The following is a 23564-nucleotide window of genomic DNA, read 5'->3' on the forward strand; positions in this document are numbered from 1 at the left end:
TTTTGTTTTTGTTTTTTGAGACTGGGGCTTACTATGTAATCCTGGCTAGTCTGGAACTTGCACAGAGCTGCCAATCTGCTTCCCAGGTTCTAGGATTCAAGTTATGTGCTTCAAGTTATGTGCTGCCATATCCAACCCTCTGTAGAAGCAGACATCAGATCTGAATCAAAAAGTGATTTATAAATGCCTGGTTCTGAATATGAAGTACTTTGGTAACACCTTAGCTGATTTGTCTTATTCATATTTTCTATTTTATGTATATAAGAAGCAATGTATGATAGAAATAAAAATTCCATGTCTAAAAGAATTCGTCAGTTTTGCTGCTGCTGCTGCTGTTGTGTAACAGTATATCACTGCATAGCCCTAACTGGTCTGAAATTCTGTGTAGGCCAAGCTGACCTCCAGCTCTTAGAGATCCATTTGCCATAGCATCCTGAGTGCTGAGAATAAAGGTGTACACTACTATACTAGCTAAAAGGACTTTTTTCAATAAGCAGAAGAAAATGGAGTTAAAAGAAAATGTCCCATAACTTGTGTTTGTTTGGTTGGTTTTGAGCAGTGGATAAAGCACAGGGAATGGAGTTCTTTTTCTAAGAACCCACATGAAAGACTGCAGATGGGTTTACCAGCTGCCTTGTGATCCCAGTACAGAAGGGGAAGGCGGTCACTGGAGCAGGCTGAACCTGAATATGTAAGTGGGGAGGAACCAGGGGAGGGTACCTGACTTCGGACCTCTCAGTGCTGCAACACACACAGGCAATCCACACACTTGGAGAAACAAACTTTCCTTTGTGTGTGTGCACACACCTGTGTGTGTCTGTGTGTGCGTGCGCGTGTTTGTGTGCGCTTGTGCGTGTGTGTGTTCACGTGTGTTTGCGTGTGTGCGTGAGTATGTATGTGCATGTGTGCATGTGCTATTGAAATGTAGAGGATTAATGAAATGATTACGTGACTGCTTTAGGAGAAATGAAATTAAATGACTACCAGTGTGCCCAGCATGGTGGCACATGCGTTTAATCTCTGCAGAGGCAGGAGGATCCCTTGAACTTGAGGCCAATCTGATTTACATAGGGAATTTCAAACCATATGAAGCTACTTAATAAACCCCTAAACAAACAAACAAAGTTGTGTGTGGGGTAGTAGTTGGCCAAAAGCCATAGGTGGCACCATTGCCCTCTGTCCCTCTTTAATGCCAGAGCTAGTGTTTCCTGCGCACCTCTCACCCACAGGGGTTTGTTGCATCTTTAGCGTCGTATAGACTTTTGACTCCAGGTAGTGATTGGCACCAGATAGTCTTAGGAGCATAACATATATGTAAATTCTACATTTTCTTTCAGGAATTGCTCTTTACAATTCTGTAAGAACCAGGTAGATGGCAGTGTTCTTATGACAGGCAGATTGTTAGATATGGACATTGAAATGCAGAGACCTCATACAAATTCTCATAATGCAATGCCTTTCCTTCTGGCTCTGTGCACGGGTAAGAACTAGAGGGTCTATAGCTGTTGGGCCTCCCAGTTTCTCAGTCTGGCTTTTCCCTCATGTAGATATTTTCCATGCAAGTTAACATTTCTTCTTGGAGGACATATTTGAACAAATGCTGTTGGAAATACAATTCAAAATGACTTCACAGCTGTAACTCAGAAAGCAGATGTTGTGAACCTCTGATGTTTTAATCTCCACTGTAAGATGATGTATGTATGTATATGCATACATGTATCTTTGTACTCATGTGAGCAGATGAGCCATTGTAAGTTGTTAATTGGCTAGTGCTTACTTTACTGCCATGGGAATTCAATATGAATCTGTTTTATTTTCTAGGCTGGCGCATTGGATTTGCTGAAAGAGCTTAAGAATATTCCCATGACTCTGGAATTGTTACAGGTATGTGCTTCTATGTGTCACACTTTTTAAATTGGTAGTTGCCATAAAATAATGGATCGTCTTCATTATCAATAACATGCTTTTAACTGTTCTTTTGTAGATCATTCTTTTTTTAAAGTGACAACATGAATCATCCAATTGACATAAATTATATGTGTTTCTCAAAGAACTTTCCAAGGTTATGGGGTCATGAGATCTCACTGTCAGGGTGCCCCTGGATTCCTGGCCCTGGTTTGGTCTTTCTGCATTTCACTGTAGCTTATTGTAGGGATAACAGGTTCAACACTCTTCTTCCTGTTTCAGCCTCAGCCATTCAATCTGACATAGAAAAAGTAAGTCAAAATGTTAAAAGTAAGGCTTGGCGGTGGTGGCTCATGCCGTTAGTTAATCCCACACTCGGGAGACAGAGGCAGGTAGATCTTTGAGTTCCAGGAGAGCCAGGAGGAAAGTATGGTCAATAACATGAATATAGCCTTTCCCAATAGACATACCTTGTTCATGAGCATTCTTCCTTGATGTTTCTGTTTGATAAGTCAGAATTCAAGAAAGAATTAGAAAGGTGAGTGAAATTCACTGGAATACCTATGTTCAGGAATGTCTAACTGAAACAGCATATTTCTCATTATAAAGATGATCAAACTACAGTTATGTATGACTGTAAAAGAAATGACAAGTATTTTCATTTCTGTTAACTTATACTGATGTATTAAAGTCCATTTGCTCATCCTGATGGATGCTTATGTTCCTTACGCTGTCTTAATAAGGAAGCGAGTATATTACTGTACTTACTGTAGTTCCTTTTCTTTGCAGTCTTGTGTGTTTTATTTAATGTGCTTTAAAGCACTTCTGAAGAAGATGTCTGTAAGTTTCACCAAATAGCTAAAACGATCTGTAGTGGAAAACAAAACCAAATAAAAAAAACTTTATATGCAGATTCAAGAAAGAGGAAGCTAGCCATGAAGTTGAATTTCTGGGTTCTAGCGTCAGCAGCCATTTCCTTTTGGTTATTACCTTACTTCCCACCTAAGTGTAACCCTTCCTTGCAGAGAGTAAGTAGTAGACTCGTGTGGGGAGAATACATTGAAAACAATCTTAGTGACCCCAGCATGTAATTAAGAGATGTATAGAGTTATAAAAGTATATAGTCTAATTTTTTTCCCTCTTCAGTCCAATTATATAATAGATACTTGAAGTTTTATTATGGCTGGGTTTGTGAATGTCAGTAAATTAAAATCTTACTCAAAGCCTATAACACAGGGCTGAGACAGGACTGCCTACATTTCAAAGCTAGCTTAGGATAATGTGTCTTCTCTCTCTCTCTCTCTCTCTCTCTCTCTCTCTCTCTCACACACACACACACACACACACACACACACACACACACACACACACACACAGAGTAAATAAAAAGGAGGCCAGAGCATGGCTCATTGGTAGAGTGGTAGATACTTACCCGGTTATGTATAAAATTCTGTATTCAATGCCTGGGAAAAAATTATATTTTCAAATCTTACCTAATAAGGATTATATTAAGAGCTACTATAAATCAGTAAGAAAGAATCAAACCAGATTAAAAATGGCAAAGAAAGGCATTTCTCCAAATAAAATGGAGAAAAGACACTGTAATCCCAACATGCAGGAGGTGGTACCAGAAGAGTTTCTCAGTTAAGTCCAGCCTGGGGTACAGACGGATGACCCTGACTCAAAGGAAAACAAGGAAGGGAAAGCCAGCTAGCACATGAGAAGATACTCAGCATCACAGGATCCTTAGCCATGTGGAAAACCACAGGACATTTAAGTCATTACTCCGTACTCCCCAAAATGCATATAGCCAAAGATCCTAGCACCTGCTAGTAAAGATATAGAGAAATTGGAGCCTCTACTTACTGCTGTTAAGAATGTATTTTAAACAGAGTTAATACATGATGTATCAATTCTATTCCTAGGTATGTATCCAAGAGCAACAAAAAAAAACATATATTCACACAAATCTGTGAATTAGCATGTATAGAACATTATTCCTAACAGTCCAGAAGAAAGCCCAAATATCCATTAACTAGTGAGCAGATAAATGTGCTGTTTACATACTGGTATTTATATATGTGGTATGTATGTATGTATGTATATATGTGTATATATGTTTAATAATGGGATTTTATATGCCTATAAAAAATAATAAAGTTTTGACGTATTTTACAATAGGGACAAATCTTGAAAATATGTTGAAAGAATCCAGACATATTAAGTCATATATTATACGATTGTCATTTATAAGAACTCTCTAAAACAGACAAATATACTAACACATAAAGTATTGGTTGTATAGTGTACATGGAAGGACCATACAGGAGGACATGAAGAATGACTGTTAAAATGTAGGCAAGGTTTTTTGGGTTATTTTTGGCGGGGGTTAGAGTAACAGAAATGTGCAGAAATTCATTATGGTTAAAGATAGGAAAGTGCTTTGAATGTACTGGAAACTACTTGCCTGCTCTGACAAACACTGTGACTTAAAACAGCTTAGGGAAGAAAGGATTTACTTCAGCTTTCAGTTCTTGACCACAGTCCATCATGGACGAAGCCAGGACAAGAACTCAAGGCAGAGATGATGGAAAAATGCTGCTCATTGGGTGTTCTTTATGACTTGCTGAATTTGCTCTAATAGAAGAGAAAATGGGGAATATTCTTGGAAAACATTGGCACAGAAAGGACTTTCTGAATAGAACACCAATAACGTAGACATTACGACAAACATTCAGTAAACAAGACCTCATGAAAAGCTGTATAATAAGGACAGCGTAATTTGGACAAAGGATCAGCCTACAGAATGGAAAAATATTTGACAGATGGCTAATATCTAGTGTATATGGCAAACTAAAAAAAAAGTTAACATAAAACCTAATTTTAAATGGGGTATAGAGCTAAACAGAGTTCTCAAAAGATGAAACACAAATGCCTAAGAAACAGAAAGTGTTCAACATCTTTAGCCATCAGGGAAATGGAAATTAATAATTAATTAATTATCTCATATCCAGTCAGAATGGTCAAGATTAATTATGGGGTGGGAAAAAGATAGCTCATGCTGGATACTATGAAGGGAAAGAGGAATGCTTACTTTTATCCATTGCTGGTGGGAGTGTAGACTGCTACAGCCACGGTGGATATCAGTGTGAGGGTTCCTCAGGAAGCTAGGAATAGAATTATCTTAAGATCTAGTGATACCACTTTTGGGCATATACCCAAAGGATTATGGTTATATCTTACTATAGAGATACTTGCTTATTGAGTGGGTAATAAAATGTGTTATAGTTACATATGAAGTATTACTCAGCTGGTAAGAAATATGAAACTTGTCAGTAATTGTATTGGTCTAGAAAAAAGTCATCCTGGGATTTTGGGATCCTAGATCCCAAAAGATAAGTATTGCATGTTTTCTTTTATATGTGTTCCTCACATGACTCACCCACATCAGAGAAGATTCTTTTTTAATAGATGCTAGTTAACACAGAGACCCACAACTGGACAATATGTAGAGAATGAGATTCTTTGGAGTACTGAGTCCTGAACCAGTTGTCTTCATCAAACCCTTCTCAAGACTTGGGAAAGGAAATGAAAAAAATTGTTAGAACCACAGGTGATGATGACTCTAAGGAAACAGTGTCTTCCAGACACCAGAACTGATGTGCATGTTAATGCACAGAGACTAGCAGCATGCACAGGCCCGTGAGTGGGGTCCCAGCACAGAGAAAGGGAAGTGGACATAGTCTTCCACCTTTAACCAAGAATTTATCTGCAGTTGGTATCTGGAGGGAAAGGGAGAGCCATCCCTCCTCCGTCCCCCCTCCCAATGGAGTGTAACTTGAGTAAGTCAACCACACTCCAGAGCAAGCCCTATGTCTAAAAGTAGTTGGCCAACAGAAAATGATCTCTGGTGTCTTTGTGGACTTTTCATTTCATTTGGTTTATCATTTTTGGTCTTGTTAGTCTTTTGCCTATTTGTCTTGATTTTCACGTTGGATTTTGTGCATGTTTTTGGTTTTGTTTTGTTTTTTTGGTTGTTTTAAAGAGAGAGAACATAAAGTTAGGTGGGTAGGGAAGTAGAGAACTTCTGGGAGGAGTTGCAGGAGAAGGGAAAAACATAAGCAAAAAATTATTTGAAAAAAATTTTAATTACTGAACTAGAAATGTCTCATTTGCCTAGCACATTCAAGACTTTGGGTTCTGTCCCCAGAACCTGAAACAAACAAGCTGATTTGGAGCCACTTGATCTAGGTGAAGTCCAGTTCCTGAGTGTGCTCACTGTCTCTCTTCACCTTAGTCCTCCCTTCTTTCCTCCCTGTCTTTTCTCCTGCATGCCTGACTTTAAATTGCAAACTTGGTAGAAGATAGATAATTGCTACAGTGTCACAGGCCACTTTTTACGCAGCCTGTTTATAGCATCTAAATCTTAGCATACCAGTTTTAAGTCTTTTGAGAGAAATACAAACCTAGTTGCCTAAGTAAATAGCTTCCTATTTGTCTCCATTCTTTGCTTTCTTCCATTTTCCCAAGCCTTTTTGTCACTCCATCTTTCTTGTTATGCAGCTCTACAAGTCTCTTTAAGGAAGCATGTTTATTGTTGACAGCTGCATTCGTAGACTAGGTGCCAAGCAAGGAATGGTTGGTTTTAATAACGAAAGCATCCTGTGATCATTGAACAGCCATCATCCAACAGCGCAGTTTGTTCTCCTTATACTGTGGTCTCCTGCAGGACCTTCTAGGGTGCAATCTCCAACACTGTTGTTGTCAGGACACACTTCTATCAGCTCGATAACTCAAGTTATTTCCTCCATGCATCTAAAGTTAGCTTTTGTTTAGAAAACTTGCTTTGTTAACCCTAAATATTGGGGATAGGTGTTAAATTTGGGGGCTCTTTTCATTCTTCTGCTGTTGAACCTTGCCTGCTTTGCTTAGATTTCTGAGAGACTAACACAGGCTACTGCAGCCCACTTATCTCTTCAGTTTTTATGCTGAACGTTTAATAATTTACAAGGAAGCCTTTGAGTACCTACTGACTGTTGTACTTCAAAGGTGTCAGCAGGGATTTTCCTTTATTTTTCAAGCAACTAAGAATTTCTTTTGTGTTTTTCTTCCATAGACCATGTTTTGAAAGATTGTCTACTAACAACTTGAACATACTGAATAATTTACCATTGTTATTTATGCTCATAATTGAGCTGTCATATCTTTTATGGTTTTTAGTGAGTTGGAAATAGCATTCATTCTAGAAGTGGTCAAGCACAGCTGAAAATTCTGGTCTTGCCAGTGAGCAATGGTATAATGCTGAGCAGGTTATATTGGTATTTCCAGTCTCTTTGTCTTTAAAAATAGGTATAATGATCTCAGTGTTGAAAGGTTCTTGGGAAGATTTATATACCTAGTTATTCTAGTATAATATTACTGCATGTATTCTAAAATCCATTTTAATACCTAGTTATGTGCTGCTTATATAGAATCAAAAAATAAAGATGCCTTTTAATCTTCTCTAGGTGGTAGTTTTTGTTTGGTTGGCTTTGTTGTGAGTTGCAGACAGTGCTTGGGGGTAATCTCTACAGGAGAGATTATGCAGCTGTTGGCCATTAGTATCTCAGCTTACCTTCTGTACATGTACGCTTTACATCTCATCCTCTCTCCATGATACCACATTACAAAGTTGTTGTCTTAGTGATAAAGCATTGGTGAGTTCCATGTTTGATCTAAAGATACATGTACTTTAAGTTTGCAATGTATACTTTGACCAGAATGGGAATAAAGTTTTAAAATCTGAACTAGAAAGAAAAGTCTAAAAAGAAGCAAGTGTGATTGAAACAGCTTTGATGACACTTTGCTGTTGCCTTGCAGTCCACGAGAATCGGAATGTCTGTCAACGCTATTCGCAAGCAGAGTACAGATGATGAAGTCACATCTCTAGCCAAATCACTCATCAAATCCTGGAAAAAACTATTAGGTAAAATTAATCTTTGCTTGCATATACTTATGATGTCCTGGCTTATTCAAAAGGTTGCTGTATTTTTTTGACTATGAATCTTGACCTAATGAGATCAGTGCTTTGTAATAAGGATGAGAGGGGCCTGGTTTAATTTGCTTAAAAGTTGTAGCCTCATAAACTTAGTGGTGCCTGGCAGTTGTAATTGTAGATAAGTTCTTCAGGGCTTTTCTCCAAGGGAAGGAAAGCTTGTGCATACCTTCTTAAGCTTTCTGAAGTGATTTCCCCCCCCCCCTGAAGTTCTTTTAAAATAACTTTTTACTTTCAGTAAGGCTAAAAGCCCATAATATACCATTGTCCAGATCAGCTTTTTGCTATTTTCCACCTTTTTCTCTTCTTTCTTTTTCTTTTTCCTTTTTGGTCTTTCAAGACAGGATTTCTCTGTGTAGCCCTGACTGTCCTGGAACTCACCCCATAGACCAGGCTGGCCTCAAACCTGGAAATCCACCTGCCTCTGCCTCTCCAGTGCTGGGATTAGAGGCGTGTGCTACCACCACCCAATGTTATTTTCCATATTCAATCATCTCCTTTTAAAAAAATCATTCGAGAATAGGTTGAATATGTCATTTTTATTTCAGATACTTAAGTATACCTGTCCTCAAAACGTTTCCTTTCCTTTCTGTCTTAGTTTCCTTCATTCATTTGAGATAGGCTCCTGCTGTGTTGTGTAAGCTAGCCTGAGACTTGGGACCCTGCTTCAGTCTCCAGAGAAGCTAAAATTATAGGCATGTGCTGGCATTCTCAACACAAGCATGTTTTCTCATGCAGTTGTAATAAAGGGAAGCAAGCATTGGCATAATACGTTAACTTATAGTCCATGCTCTATAGTTTGTTAGTTTTTGATACAAGCTGGGATTATCTAAGAACAGAGAACCTCAATTGAGAAAACACCACCAAAGATTGACCTGTGTGCCAGTGTGTGGGATATTTTCTTGATTAATAATTAATGTGGGAAGGTCTGACCTTCTGTTGTTGGTGATACCACTGGACAGGTGATCCTGGGTTATAAAAGAAATCAAAGAGCCTTGGGGACCAAACCAGTAAGTAGCATTCCTCCATAGTCTCTGCTTCATTTCATGGCTCTTGTTTCCTGCCATGCTTGTGTTCCTGCCTTGGCTTCCTTCAGTGATATATGGTAAGCCAGATAAATCCTTTCCTACCCAACTTGCTTTTGGTCAGTATGCTATTACAGCAACAGAGAAGCATTATAGTGTCTTAATTTACCTCCTCTAATATATAGTCCAGAATTATGTTTAGTTTTGTAATCTGAACAATTCTTTAAGCCTTCAACTTTTCATCAATGATGGCATTTTAGAGAGTATAATAACCTTCTCTTGTTCTGTTTTGACATTTACTTAGTTAGTTAGTTAGTTAGTTAGTTAGTTAGTTAGTTAGTTATGCGATCATGTAATCCAGGCTAACCCTGAACTTAGTGTAGTCAAGGATGACTTTAAACTCCTGATCCTCCTGTCTCTACCTCTCAAGTACTAAGAGGTCAGGCATGCAGGCAAAAGGTGTGAGAGAGGCTACAAGAACCAGAGAAACATGAAGGACGTAGCAGGCCAGAGCTCAGAGAAAGTAGACAGAGAGAAACAGCATCTGGAAAATTGGACTCTAGAACTTGGAATCAAATTTTGTGGGTGGTAGAAGCCAGAAGAAACAAATGGTCTGTGCATATCTTAGGGGACTCGGACCAGCAGCTTGCTACAGAGCAGCTGAGTTCCTTGGGAAGAAACTGCTTCATGCCACGCCTGGGTTTTGGCACCAGATGAATGAAAAAAAGGAAATAAAAAGGAGGATGTGGCTATTCCTAGGTATGTTGGAGGAGATAGTTTATTGTAGTTAAACAGGAGACATAGCTAGAGGCAAAGAAATCTGGGAGAGTCCAGAGTGGTCATAACCCTAAGCCATGTGTGAAGAGGGAGTAGGGGAGAGGAGAGAGGAAAACAGTGTAAAGGAGGAGGAGTAGCCAAAGTGACTGGGTTATATAGGGAGGAGCCTCTGGGCTGGAGAACTTAGCGTAGGGAATGGGGTATACCAATCAGGAGGGCCCTGTAACAGTTTTGAAGGAACTGTGGGGTGCAGAGGGATCCCCATGACCAAGTCCACTTTGATAATGTCTTAGTGTTTCTGTGAAGAGACACCATGTCCATGGCAGTTCTTACAAAAGGAAAACCATTTAATTGAAGGTAGATTACATTTTCATAGGCTTAGTCCATTATCATGGCAGGACATGGCAGCATAAAGGCACATATGTTGTATGTGCCAGAGAAGGAGCTAAATCCTGATCCTGTAGGCAACAGGAAGTGGTCTGAGATACTAGGTGTGGCTTAAGCATATGTGAGATCGCAAAGCCCTCTTCCACAGTGACACACTTCCTCCACCAAAGCCACATCTCCTAATAGTGCCACTCCCTATGTGCTTATGGGGGCCAGTTATATCTATCTATCACAATATGTTAAATAGGCACCTCAGCCATTTGTCCTAGGTTTAAGACTTGCCTTGTTTCTTGTGGTATGTTCCCTTATTCTGTTTTGTCTGTTTTCTCATGTTTAGATCGTGTTTTATATCCACATTTGGAATATTCAGTAAATGTATTAGATTCTTACGTCTCATACCCAAGTCAAAATGTATACTTTATTGTCCTTCTTGTAACAGTCTATGATAGACATTTTAAGACTCTGAAACTATCTTACATTTTTTTCAGATCCCCTCCTCCAATTTAGTATCATAATTTTTCCCTAACCCACTCTATATTTATGGTTACAAATTTTTATTTCTTTAATCTTTAAATCATCTTTAAACTGTTAGAAAACATTGTCTTTTGTGGATTCTTATTCTAAATGGTGAGATGCAATCTATTACCATTCATATGTATTTACAGGGTTTTATACAGAATGTGAGATACCCCAGAGAACAAAGTATAGATAAGTGAAATAATTTCTACAGTTGACCTAAATGTTTTCTAAACCTAGCTCAGGGACAGTTGTGACTGGCTTAAGATGATTGCTTCTTGTCAGTGCAATGATTGCATTAACTCATGTTACATCTGTTTCCAGTGTCTGGCCACTTTCCTGTAAGTCAGTGGTTCTCAACCACCCTAATGCTACAGCCCTTTAATACACTTCCTCATGTTGTGGTGACCCCAACCATAACATTATTTTGTGGCTACTTCATAATTGTAAATCGCTACTGTTATGAATCATGTCAGTGTCTGTTATGCGGGATATCTAAGATATGACTCCCAGATTGAGAACTACTGCTCTAAGTCTTAAAGGGTACAGACTCTGCTCTGTTCATAGATCATTGAGTAAAAGAAGGTGCTAGATGGACCATCCTGATGCTGGAATGGTCTCTATGAAGATGCTCTTCATTTATTCTTGCAGAAAACTTAACTGCTTTAGGTAGTATTTTAAAGTTTTTAACTTTCTTGAAAAAGATCACTCAAATACTGTTGTTCTCTGTGCTTGGGCACTCATTTTCAGGATGTCTGTGTATATATTCATCCATACTCTTTCCTTTTTATTTTTTCCTTTTAAACTTGCAGGTGCCATTGGCATGTGAATGTCTATTTCTTTCCAAGTGACAATTTAGGAGTGTTGATTGTACAGCTGTTATGAAAAATACCCCAGTACATATGCTAACATAATAGTTTGCTTATACTTTATATACAGTTGTGGAATTGAAGATTTTTAATGGTGAACGGGTCCTCTTTGGGGTTTGAGTTTTTATTTTCATTTATTTGTTTTTGAGGTGGATAAGCTATTAATAATGTACAATAATGTAATTGTTTGCATTTTTAACAAAAGTAGACTGTTTAGGAATATGATAAATTTTTCAGATGGTCCATCAACTGATAAAGACCCTGAAGAAAAGAAAAAAGAACCTACAATTTCATCACAGAATAGCCCTGAAGCAAGAGAAGAAAGGTAGTTTACTTTATATAAATTAATTTCTGCTAAGGTTGCTATGTTAGGGTTTCTAGTACGGAGGCAGAGACAGGCAGAGTGAGCTTCAGGGTGGCCAAGGCTACTACAAAGAAATCCCGACTTTTAAAAAAAAAATCTGTGATCAAAAGGCATACATTACCCAGGACACAGCTCATTGAGGGAAGCCAAAGCAGGAGCTGAAGCAGAAGCCATCGAGGAATAAATGATGCTTCCTGTAGCTTCCTGCTGTCTTGTACAACCCAGGACATCAATAGTGACATCACTCCCAATGAACTGGACCTTTCAATGTCATATATAAATCAAAATATGCCCACACACTGTTCTATGGGTAGAGCCATTTTCTCAGGTGAGGTTGCTCTTGCCAGACAATTCTAGCTTTTGTCAAGTCAACAAAGACACACAAGCAGCGAGGATAACTAGATAGTTTTGCTGCTCCATCATTTTGCTCTGGTCTCTGATTGTGCCTGCACCCCCTCTTTCCACTGTCTAGTCATTGAATCCAGGCTTTGCGTATGCTCAGCAAGCACTGGACTACATCTCCAGCTCCCCACCAATGTTCACAAACAAAACAAAACTTCTTAAATACTTTAAAGGCTTTTGCTGCTTTGCCTAGGGCCAACACTTAGTCAAAGCACTGCAACTTGCCTATGTGGTCTGATGGAGCCTAGCTTCACTGTTACCAACCCTATCTCTTAAAATGTGATGCCTAGGGTTGGAAAAAAAATTTTCAAATTCTTGCACCAAAATGTAAACCCTTGCTCAACCTCAAGCCACTCAGATCTGACTTACAACTTCCTTTATATTATATATCGGACTAGTCTTGATAATCCTGTTTCCTCCTGTGTCCTGTTCTAGATAGATGCCAGACTTTAGCAGATAATATTCTACCTAAATTTTAAGTACTAATAAAAATAATACTAAAAAATAATTTTCTTCTAAATGGCTAAATTTAGGAGGAAAAGTCTTCAAAAGGCAAATGAAAATGAGTTCAAGGGCTATTTGAATCCCTAATCAGTACCTTCACTATCACTATCTATGACTGCTCGTCCTAGCAATCTTGTTCAAACTTATTAAGAATGGGACATAGTGGCACACATCTGTAATACCCGTACTGGGGAGGTAGAAACAGAAAGATCAGAAATTGAAGGTCATTTTTGGCTTCATTGAGAATTCAAAGCTAACCTGGGCTACATAAAATTCTGTCTCAAAAACGAGCATTTTTTTTTTTTTTTTTCATTTACTACTTACAGGTGCCCTGCTACAATTGAAAATACACACAGGATGAAATCCTAGTTCTTGTTTTTGGAAAACTTGGTCTTGTAGGGGAGAGTGTGATATGTACAAACCTCTGTATAGACAATATTTTCTAATACAGGGGTCATATGAGATGGCCTCTGATAAAACTGACTAGAATTAGATAACACAGATGACTCTTGTCCATAGTGAGCTGTTTTGATGTTTAACAGTAGTTTGTCCTGGAGAGAAGTGGAGAAGATGTATTATTGACAGCAAATTCAGCAAGTTAGTTCAATGGTAGATAGTAGGAGGTAGACAACTTAATAAATCTTTGGAAAAAATTTGTGATAGATACCATTAATGTTATAACAACACATAATTGAGATTACACCGAAACATTTTGAAAAGAACTTGTTGGGGTGAATGTCCAGTAGAAGTAGGTAATCAGATAGTACTTAAAGTTTTGAGGTTGTCTAGAAAATTATTATACTATACAGATTAAGGTACTGTTTCTAAGAAGAAATCTTTTTACAGTCTTGCTTTATTACACCTGCTCTTGTTCTTAAAGTTTCACTAGAGCCCGTCTTAACTAGTTAGTATGGAGGTTTTGAAACGGTTTTTTCCCCTTTCTAGTTTGGCTGCATTGCCTTGTTTTCTGGTCCATCCCTCATGCCTATCCTCAAGCCAAGAAGACCCTTGATTTCTATGTACTGTGCTAAACTATAATGGATTATTTTTTCCTGTTAGATACAGTATAGGGCTGACTGTGATGCTGCTCACTTTAGTCGTAGCGCTGGTGAGGTGGAGACAGGAAGACCTCTGAGCTAAGGCCAGCCTGGTCTACATAGATAGTTCCAGATTATCCAGGGCTATGTAACAATAAGACTCTGTCTCAAAAAAGAAAAAAAATCTTGCTGTTAATGTTTAGAGGAAAATAAAATATATTTGGTATTTGGTTTTGTTTTTAATTTGGTTTTTTGAGACAGGGTTTCTCTGTGTAGCCCTGTCTGTCCTGGAACTCACTGTGTAGACCAGACTGGCTTCATACCTGGAGATCCACCTGCCCCTGCCTCCCAAGTGCTGGTATTAAGAGCATGTACCACTACCGCCTGGTTGTTTCTGTGTTTTTAAGACATGAGATTTAGCTATTAAATTGAAACTTTTAAAAATGTAACAGTGATGCTGGGCACTATGGTGCATTCCTTTAATCCCAACACTCAGGAGGCAGAGGCAGGCAGACCTCTGTGAGTTTGAGGCCAGTTTGGTCTACAGAGCGAGTTCCAGGACAGGCTCCAAAGCTACAGAAAAACCCTGTCTGAAAACAAACAAAACAAAGTAATAGTGACTGAGATACTATGTCTCATTTAGACCCCAATTTTTATTTTTAGAGAGTAGTGATAATGCTATTTGGAAGGTTTCCCTGATTGTTTTCTGGTCTGTTTACCCACATATATGTATTTTAGTAGTTCCAGCAGCAATGTAAGCAGCAGAAAGGATGAGACAAACGCTCGAGACACTTACGTTTCATCTTTTCCTCGGGCACCAAGCACTTCTGATTCTGTGCGGTTGAAATGCAGAGAGATGCTTGCTGCAGCTCTCCGGACAGGAGGTAAGTTTAGTGTTTGCTCTTTAGCACTCCCATGCTATCTCCCCCTTCATGTTGGTGTTAGGTATCACCCTGCTGATAGCTCCCACTGATTAGCTTAGGATTTTGTTGCCAATAACAGTTCTTGGAGGGCAGTAGGAAGCAGAGCCTTCTAGGGTGTTAATACTTCTCCTGATTCATGCTAATTTAAGCTTTTCCCACATAAATCTTTGACTTGCAAAACTCATTACCTTGAGTCAAGCAGTAACAACATGAATTATTAAGTGTTAGTATGACATACAGTATTTAAGTTTTATATTAATAATTAAAGGTAATATACAATTTAAAGTTTACACTTCTGTGGGTTGATACTAAGAAATACTAATCTTAGACTTAACATACAAATAAGATCTCATATATAGTACAGCACCACATTGCATCCCTAAAATGTGTAAAATGTATGTGTATAAGTTAAGAAAGTAAGTTTGAAAGACAGAATGGTTGACATTTTATACAAATTAACCCTTTTTCTCTTCTTTTATGCTGAATTATGCATAGCTAGGGTGACCAGTTTTGCTTCTTACTTGGCTCTTTCTACTTGAATTTCCTTACTGCCTCTGTCTGCTTTTTCCCTTTTTCTATCTGGCAGCTCTATTTCTTCCTTCTCTCCTTTTTTGAGCATCTGTGGTAGTCTTGTGAGTGCATCTGTGTATGTGATTGGCAGATGAAATGAGTAGTTTCTCTGTGTGGTAGCTGAGTCACAGGAGGCAAGGCATGTCTTCCCAATATCTGTTCTTTCTCTTCTCAGTTGAAGCACCCAGAATTGATGGTGTTATGCAGTGAAGAATTGCCTCGTATATGAATTACTTCCTCAGGAAAAGGAGTTATCAGGGCAAAAGTAGTGTGGCACAGATCTTAGATCAATTCCAGAGCTTAGGAATAGTGGGCAGTAAGATACCAGGTCCTAACAAACTCAGAGATTTTGTGGAGGAGGCAAATGGGATTGAAGAAATAGGAGTGGTTTGCTTACACTGTACAACAATGAGTTTTTCATTCTTTTTCTAGATGACTACGTTGCTATTGGAGCTGATGAGGAAGAACTGGGATCCCAGATTGAAGAAGATATCCTTTTTGTTCACATCCAAAGCTGTGTCTAGTAATCTGTGAGGTTAATTGTCCTTTTCCTTCTGCTACATAAGTCAGAGGTTTATCTGTACTTTTAGGAAGGAGAAGGACATTCATGTTTAGTTTTCATTTCATACAAAACTAAACAGCATATGATTGATGATAGCTTTGTCCTTCTGCCTTTTCATATTGGGAGTGTAGCATCTGAATTTGTTATGTAAAATGGGGAGGAACAGGTGACCCTCACTCAGGAGGAGGGTCTCATCACAGTATTCAGTCCCTGTTCCTTCTGCCAGGACATGTATCCATGCCTTGCACCATAGAAAAGACTCCACAAGAGGTCTTGCATGGGGAGTACCTACGTGGCAGTGTACGATGGGGATGTCTGTTTTGAGGAACTGGCCTTTGTAAAAAGTGAGTCCCCTTGGGCCTTGGTCTCTGCTTTGACCAGGCCTTCTGTGGTCTTGTCACTGAGCTGGTAGATGAGATGGGCTTCCGGTGCTGCTTCTAATGGTCTCTACTCATAAGACCTCTGAGGGAGCTATGGCCATGCTCATAGATGTGGAGGTCCTTAGTGGGATTCAGACTTGGGCAAGTTAAAGCTCTTTTGATTTTAGAACTCTTTTTCAAACATCTGCTAACTTGGGTTGTGCCAGAGTTACTCTTTGGAATCATGTCATGCATGCTTCTGACATTAAGCATTGAAAAAAGCATCACTTAGTCGTAGTTGTAAAGATTAGCACTATTGACCAATTACAGATGAAGGAATCTGAAAGAATTACCGTCTTATTTAGATTGGAAACCATTTTCATGAATTGGTTAGAAAATTTAAGGATTAATTATGAATTTGGCAGAAAAAAATGTTATCTTTATAACAATCTTTTTTCCTTAATGGTCAAGTACCTATTTATCAAGAAATAAGGAATACAGACATGAAATACAAAAACAGAGTACGGAGTAGGATATCAAATCTTAAAGATGCAAAGAATCCAAATTTAAGGAAAAATGTGCTGTGTGGGAATATTCCTCCTGACCTGTTTGCTAGAATGACAGCAGAGGTAAGCAAGTCTGTATATAAATATCTCATGTGTGAAAATGGCTACAAAAACAACTATGACATTATATATATTAGAAAACACTCAAGATGCGGGGTGGTGATGGCACACTCCTTTAATCCCAGCACTAGGGAGGCAGAGGCAGGCTCTGTGAGTTCAAGGTCAGCCTGGTCTACAGAGCAAACTTTAGGACAGGCTCAAAGCTACACAGAGAAACCCTGTCTGGAGGGGCCTGGTAACATTCACTATATTGTATCTACAATCTGTTATTTTATTAACCAACAGTGGTTAATTAATCCATACTAAAATATCTGTAACTAGCACACCTTTAATCCCAGCACTTGGGAGTCAGAGGCAGTCACTGGATCTCTGAGTTTGAGGACAGCCAGGACTACACAGAGAAACTTTGTCTCAATAAAACAAATACTCTCAAACCTCCACAAAGTACAGAACACAGTGTGATCAGACCCCATGGGTCCATCATGAGGTCCACTTCCACATGCTTTTGAGAATTTGTCACCCTTTGTTGCTGGGGTGGCTTTTAACCCAGAGTTGCTTTGTGTAGCCCTGGCTGTCCTAGAACTCCCTTTGTAGACATGGCTAGCCTCGAACACAGATCTGCCTGCTTCTGCCTTCTTGAGTGGTAGGATTAAAGTTGTGTACCATCACTGCCTGGCTTGTCATCCTTTTTTAAATCATACTTTTTTCTATTGTTTTCTTTTTTATTGAATTTATGTCAAACAAATCCCAAGATTTTATCCTTTCAACACTATATACATATATGCATATACATATTTTTAAATATATATTTAAAATAATTATCCTTGTATAACTAAATTGCCATCACCGTGGTCAGCAATGCTAATAATATGCACTGATTATACATTAGGTGTACCAGGAGCTGAAGTCTACACATCACCTTTGATTTGGGTTTTTAAGCTAACACAGTTTCTTTTGGGTGTGTAGGGGTTTTGAGTCAGGGTTTCTTTGTGTACCCTTGGCTGTCCTAGAACTCACTCTGTGGACCAGGTTGGCCTCAAAACTCACAGAGATCTGCCAGCCTCTGCCTCCCAAGTGCTGAAATTAAAGCTATGCCACCACTACCTGTGTTAAGGCAGTCTCTTTTGCCTCTCATGTTTCCTCTCCTCCACCTTCTTTTACTGTGTGGTACTGCCAGCACCCCCTCTGCTTCGCCCCATGCATTATAAATTTCTGTGAATACTATATTAGATCATATTTCTTAATTTTTTTCTTCCCTGATTTCCTGTATAGTTTGATTATACTCAAGTTTCCCTTTCCTTAAGTGATAGATTTTGCTTCAGGTGCATTCTGTCAGAAGGCACACACTGTCTTGTCGCTTTCCTTGTGGCATGCTGAGGTTTGTTAGTGGCTTTGGGTAATGTTAGTGATTTTTTTTTTCCATTGTAAAGTACTCCATTAATCTTTTATCCAGTGAGTTCATCCACTGATGATCATGTGTTACTGGAGTAGAATAACCACTGTAATTTCTAAAATGTTATTATAGCTAGGATTCTTTTATAGAAGCAGTTTTTCATATAAATTCAAGCTGTTAGTTACCCGGTTGGCTTGATAAGAAAGGATGAACTTAAAATTCTTTGTGTTTAGTTAATCCATTATCACAATGTTAGCTGCTATTTGCTTTCATATGTACACTCCCTTTACTAAGTACTATCAGGGACTTGGCTATTTATCTCCCTTGTGGGGTTTTTCCTTGCGATAATTATTTCAGTGACTGAAGAAGCTATCTTATTTTGGACTACCAGACTCTGCTTGGTGCTAGTCTTCTGCCCATTTGACCCATACATCTTGCCTTGCCAGTGGACTTGTAGTGGTGGCCACACCCTTAGGCATGATTTATCTGGTGCAGACTTGAGGCATTATAAGGGAGAGGAAGGGCTGGCTTGTGCTCTCTTGGGTTGTGGAGAGCATCAACAGAGACTGCATCTTCCACAGCAGGAAGACTGCTTCAGATATTTACTCTCAATGGGTATAAGTCCTTCCCTAATAAACACCTATTTATCATTTATCTTGGGTCTGGTGAACTCATTTAAGCCCCACCTTCATTTAAGCCCCTCCAGATGTCCCTCCAAAGGCCCCTGGCTTCTTTGAGGATGGCATGGGTGGTGATAATATTTAGATCACTTTGTGGATTCCAGAGGTGATCACTATAGGCTTGCTTTGTTTGTTTATTTTAAACAGTATGTATACCTAATTTTCACATAAAAATGTATACGTCTTTAAAGAGATTTCAAAAGGAAACAAATTATTTTAATCTTCTGAAGGAAAATATTAGTTTCAAACTTAAAATTTTATAAGCTGGTTTTACTTTTACTATTGATTATTGTTAAGCTATGTATATAGAGCATCTGTATATAGAGCATCCAATGTATAGAGCAGCTGTCAAAAGTATCTGTAACTCATTGATACTGCTGTTTCTGTCATAGGAAATGGCTAGTGATGAGCTCAAAGAAATGAGGAAAAACCTGACTAAGGAAGCCATCAGAGAGCATCAGATGGCCAAGACAGGTGGGACCCAGACTGACTTGTTCACGTGTGGCAAATGTAAAAAGAAGAACTGCACTTACACACAGGTTTGTGATTGACTGTGGTCTCATGTGCACATTAAGGTTTCACACCTGTTTCAGAGTAAAGATAATTACAGGACCTGATATTATTCCACAAAAGATGTGATCTCTCTGGTGAAAAAGTGCTTTCTCAGTAGATCCCAGCTAATTGAAGATATAAGTTGACATATTTGTTTCATCATGAAAATGTTTACTGTAAAAACTGTAAATGTACAAGGTACATTACAATGGCCGCTGTTTGTAATAGCTCATAAGCAGTTGCCTATTACTGTGTCCTAGTAAGCAGGACCATATAGTTAAGGGAAGTTCTCCATTCTCACATGGCCTGTAGGTACTTTAGGCCTAACTGCCTTACAAATAGTTGCCTGTTCCTATTTGAAGCATGATGACTTTTACGTTCATATATGATTTTTTTGTTTTTTTAATAGCATAAAGAACTGTTAACAAATGTCTGTTTGGTATATGTCTATAAAAATACTTTTACCATTTTCTTCATTTTCATTTGCCAGATAGGACTTTTTGTTGTTGTTGTTCTATCTCTGTCATCTACTGACCTTAGAAATTTTCTCTTAAAGGTCATATGTTTCAGGTTGTGGGTGTAGGTGTCATCTCACTGAGCAGAGTAAACATCCCTACCCAATTCTTTTAGCCAAATTAAGACACCTTTATTTTCTGTTAGACAGGATAGGAACTCTGCTATCTTCTTAAAGCAGGGATTGAGAAAATAGCAGTGATGGAGACAATGAGTGGGGTTTATATAGCTTTAGAAAATGCAAGACAAGGATTTCCAAGGGTTGGGGGATCTATTATTTATTTATTTATTTATTTATTTGTAACATAGGAATTTGGCCTAATGTTTCAGTGTTATTTGTCAAAACTTATCAAGGTAGAGGTTGGGATAAAGTCAGATATGGGGTGTAGAACATATCATATTGAGAAAATGGGTCAAGGACTCTGGTGGTTTGTTATTGTTGTTTTTTTTTGGGGGGGGGGTTGGTGTTTTTCGAGACCTGGGTTGTTTATGTCATAGCCCTGGCCCTGGCTGTCCTGGGACTTGCTTTGTAGACCTGAACTCACAGAGAACACTTGTCTCCCAAATGCTGAGATTACAGGACTATTTATTTTTATCCAAAAGTCTTGTATTACTATATTTAGAATGTTTCCTTTCCTCCTTCTTCTTTTAGATATATTTATTCTGTGTTTTGCCTGCATGTTGTCATGTATTATATCTTGGTGCTTCTGGGTGCCCTTGGAGATCTGAAGAGGATGTCAGATCCTCTGCAAGAACAGTGCTCTTCTGCCTTTAGAATGTTTATTTCGTGGGCTTTGAATTAAAATCATGTTAATGATTTACCAGAAACTTCCAGTTTTTGAAGTGATGCTAAATTAGAATTTCATCATCTACTAAATTTAAGTATATCTTGTTCACAATGCAGTATTGTTGGCATTCCTGTTCATTCTGTAACTTAATAAACTTAAGAATGAGGTGTGATGTTGCAATAGATGCTGGCTTTGAAATGTCATCCTCCTGCCTCCATTTCCCATGTATTAGGGCTACAGGTATTTCCCACCATGTCTGTCTTTTAAGGGTAAACTCTTAAACTAGAGATGACCTTGAATTAATGACCCTCATGCCTCTCCCACATGCTGGTATTCCAGGCAAGAAGCACCATACCTGGTATAGATGGTGGTGCTAGGGATTGGACCTGGGCCTTTGTCCCTGCTAGGCAAGCCCTTTCACGGCTAAGCTACCTCCTCAACCCTGTCATCCCTGTTCTTCCAGAGTGTTCTATTTGGGGGTGGGGGCAGGTATTTAAGACATGGTCGCAGTGCAGTGTTTTGTTGTTTTGCCTTTCTGCTTACAAAAGTGAAACTCCATTCCCATTAAACTGGGTAGCCATTGACCATTGTGAATTATACTGCCATGTGAACAGTAAGTCTTTGAGATGGTGGCTTCCTTTCTTTGGGAATTTTGTGCCATGCCCAGCTTTTTTTGTAAACATCTTAGTTTGATCAGATGCATTTACTCTTCTGTGTTCATTTCCAGCATATATGCTATTATTAAATGATATAATGATATTCTTCAATGTCCTTATACAGAGATTTGTATTCTCCCCACCCCCACCCCACCTGGTTTGGCTTTTTGAGACAGGATTTCTCTGTGTAGTCCTGGCTGTCTTGGAACTAGCTCTGAGACCAGGCTGGCCTGAATCTCCCAGATCTGCCTGCCTCTGAGTCCTGAGGGCTGGGATTAAAGGCTTGCACCACCACTGCCCTACTGAGATCTTTGTATTTCTAATTATGTATCAGAGTAGATGAGAATGCCAAGTTCCTATGGCAGAGATATGGTTATTTAACCTGCTTTTTTAACCTGCTTTTAGAGAGATTGTGGCAGTTATGTGTGCTATAAAGAGATGCTTTGGATTTTATTAACATCTTTAGGCCATTAACATTTTAATTAATGGTTTGCATATTTATTAATCATTTGTAGAAAGCATAATTTAAAGGGTGTCTTTTAGAGACTTTTTCCACTTAACTGTATAAATTACACATGACAGATAAACAGAAGGATTGAGAAAAATGATATTTGAAAATATATGCTCCTTTGCCAGTAGTATATTTGAACTTGTATAATGCTTTTCCACGTCTTAGGGTGATATCACTGGAGTTATTGTATATCTTTATGAAGTATGTTCTTACATAGGTTTGATTATTTTTAGTGTGTAAGTAGTATTTTTTTCATTTAATTTTGCTACAGGTGCAAACTCGTAGTGCTGATGAACCAATGACAACATTTGTCGTATGTAATGAATGTGGAAATCGGTGGAAGGTATGGCACCCCATGGTTGTGTATCATAACCTACTGTCTCTTTTTAGCCTTCTAAGATAGTAGTATGTGCCCTCGAAGAGCTTTATCTTAAAAACACATATGTTTTAATGCTGGAATGGCAGGAAAGAATATTATAGTACCTTCACATGTTCCCATATATACTGTAGTCATTAAATTATTTCCATTCTTGTTCTTCCAGAAAAGCCGTGTGTGTTTATTACTTACTTTAAAAATTTTGACCTTGGAAAATTGTCTAGAGGTATATATGATATCAATGTTTATTTTAGGAATTCTAGGGGGCTTTGTTGTGGTTTGGTAGCTTTTCAGTAAGCCTTCATATTGCCTCTCAATTTGTGTCATAAAGGCAAGTTTGCTTTTTTAAATACATATTTTCAAGTGTTTGTCTATTCTAATGTTTATTGTATGTGTTCTTTGCTGATTCACACATGTATATAATGTACTGTGGTTATTCTTACCCCTAGCCTCTCAGCTCTCTCAACCCCTGTCAATCACCCTTCTCTACAAGTCCCCTTCTCACATTCTTGTTGTGGTGTTTTGTGATGCACTGAGTTTAACCAAAGCAGTCGGTATGACTGAGGGTTATAAACTGTCCATTGGCGTTTCCATTGCTCCTCCCCAACAGTCTACCAACAGTTAAGCAAGGAGTGGGGCTGTGCATCCCTCCTGATCATAAGTACTTCTGATGACACTCCCATTTCTGTACAGGCCAGTGGAAAGGTAATGTTTGAGTGATAATTTTTGTTTGTTTGTTTTTGTTTTTGAGCTCCAAAACTAAAATGTAACATTAGGATTGCACATTATTAGTTAAAGTCCCAAGGTTACCTTTATTATTACTAAGATGAGGCTGTTAGTAGTGTGGGATTGGGAGACAGATGCCCATGGTAAGGTCAAGTCTTTGGAGTCACACAATGATTGGAAATCCCTTGCATCTCACCCTCACAGGTCTATTGTTTCCTCATGTAGTAGGCATGAACAATACCTGAGCTCCCCATCTGTCATCCTGTCCCTTTCCAATCTTGTTGAACAAACTTGGCCTGACTAGATACATCTCTTAGATCTGTTTACGTACATGCTGGATAGTTGTATCACTGCAGTGAGCAGATACAGTAGTTTGTTTTACTATAAGCAGTTCATCAAACAGGCTGTGCCTTATGGTACTTATGTAGGAAGCCGATAAGAAACATAAAAATGCTCAAAGTATATGGTACCTAATGAATTTAAGACAGTTCATTTTAATGTAGAAAGCT

General features: G+C 38.6%; 1 protein-coding gene across 1 annotated transcript in view; it reads left to right on the forward strand.

The window, feature by feature from the left end:
* Tcea1 (transcription elongation factor A1) overlaps window positions 1-23564 on the forward strand; it is a 31739-nt gene that overhangs the window by 6622 nt on the left and 1553 nt on the right. Inside the window, exons 2-9 of the mRNA XM_051197834.1 lie at window positions 1822-1884; window positions 7765-7870; window positions 11751-11838; window positions 14562-14704; window positions 15746-15802; window positions 16709-16863; window positions 19326-19472; window positions 22225-22296. Of these exons, the coding sequence (XP_051053791.1) occupies window positions 1822-1884; window positions 7765-7870; window positions 11751-11838; window positions 14562-14704; window positions 15746-15802; window positions 16709-16863; window positions 19326-19472; window positions 22225-22296 (831 nt within the window). The remainder of the gene's footprint in view (window positions 1-1821; window positions 1885-7764; window positions 7871-11750; window positions 11839-14561; window positions 14705-15745; window positions 15803-16708; window positions 16864-19325; window positions 19473-22224; window positions 22297-23564) is intronic.

Source organism: Phodopus roborovskii, unplaced genomic scaffold (genome assembly GCF_943737965.1).
Source record: "Phodopus roborovskii unplaced genomic scaffold, PHOROB, whole genome shotgun sequence".
NCBI classification, from domain to species: Eukaryota; Metazoa; Chordata; class Mammalia; order Rodentia; family Cricetidae; genus Phodopus; species Phodopus roborovskii.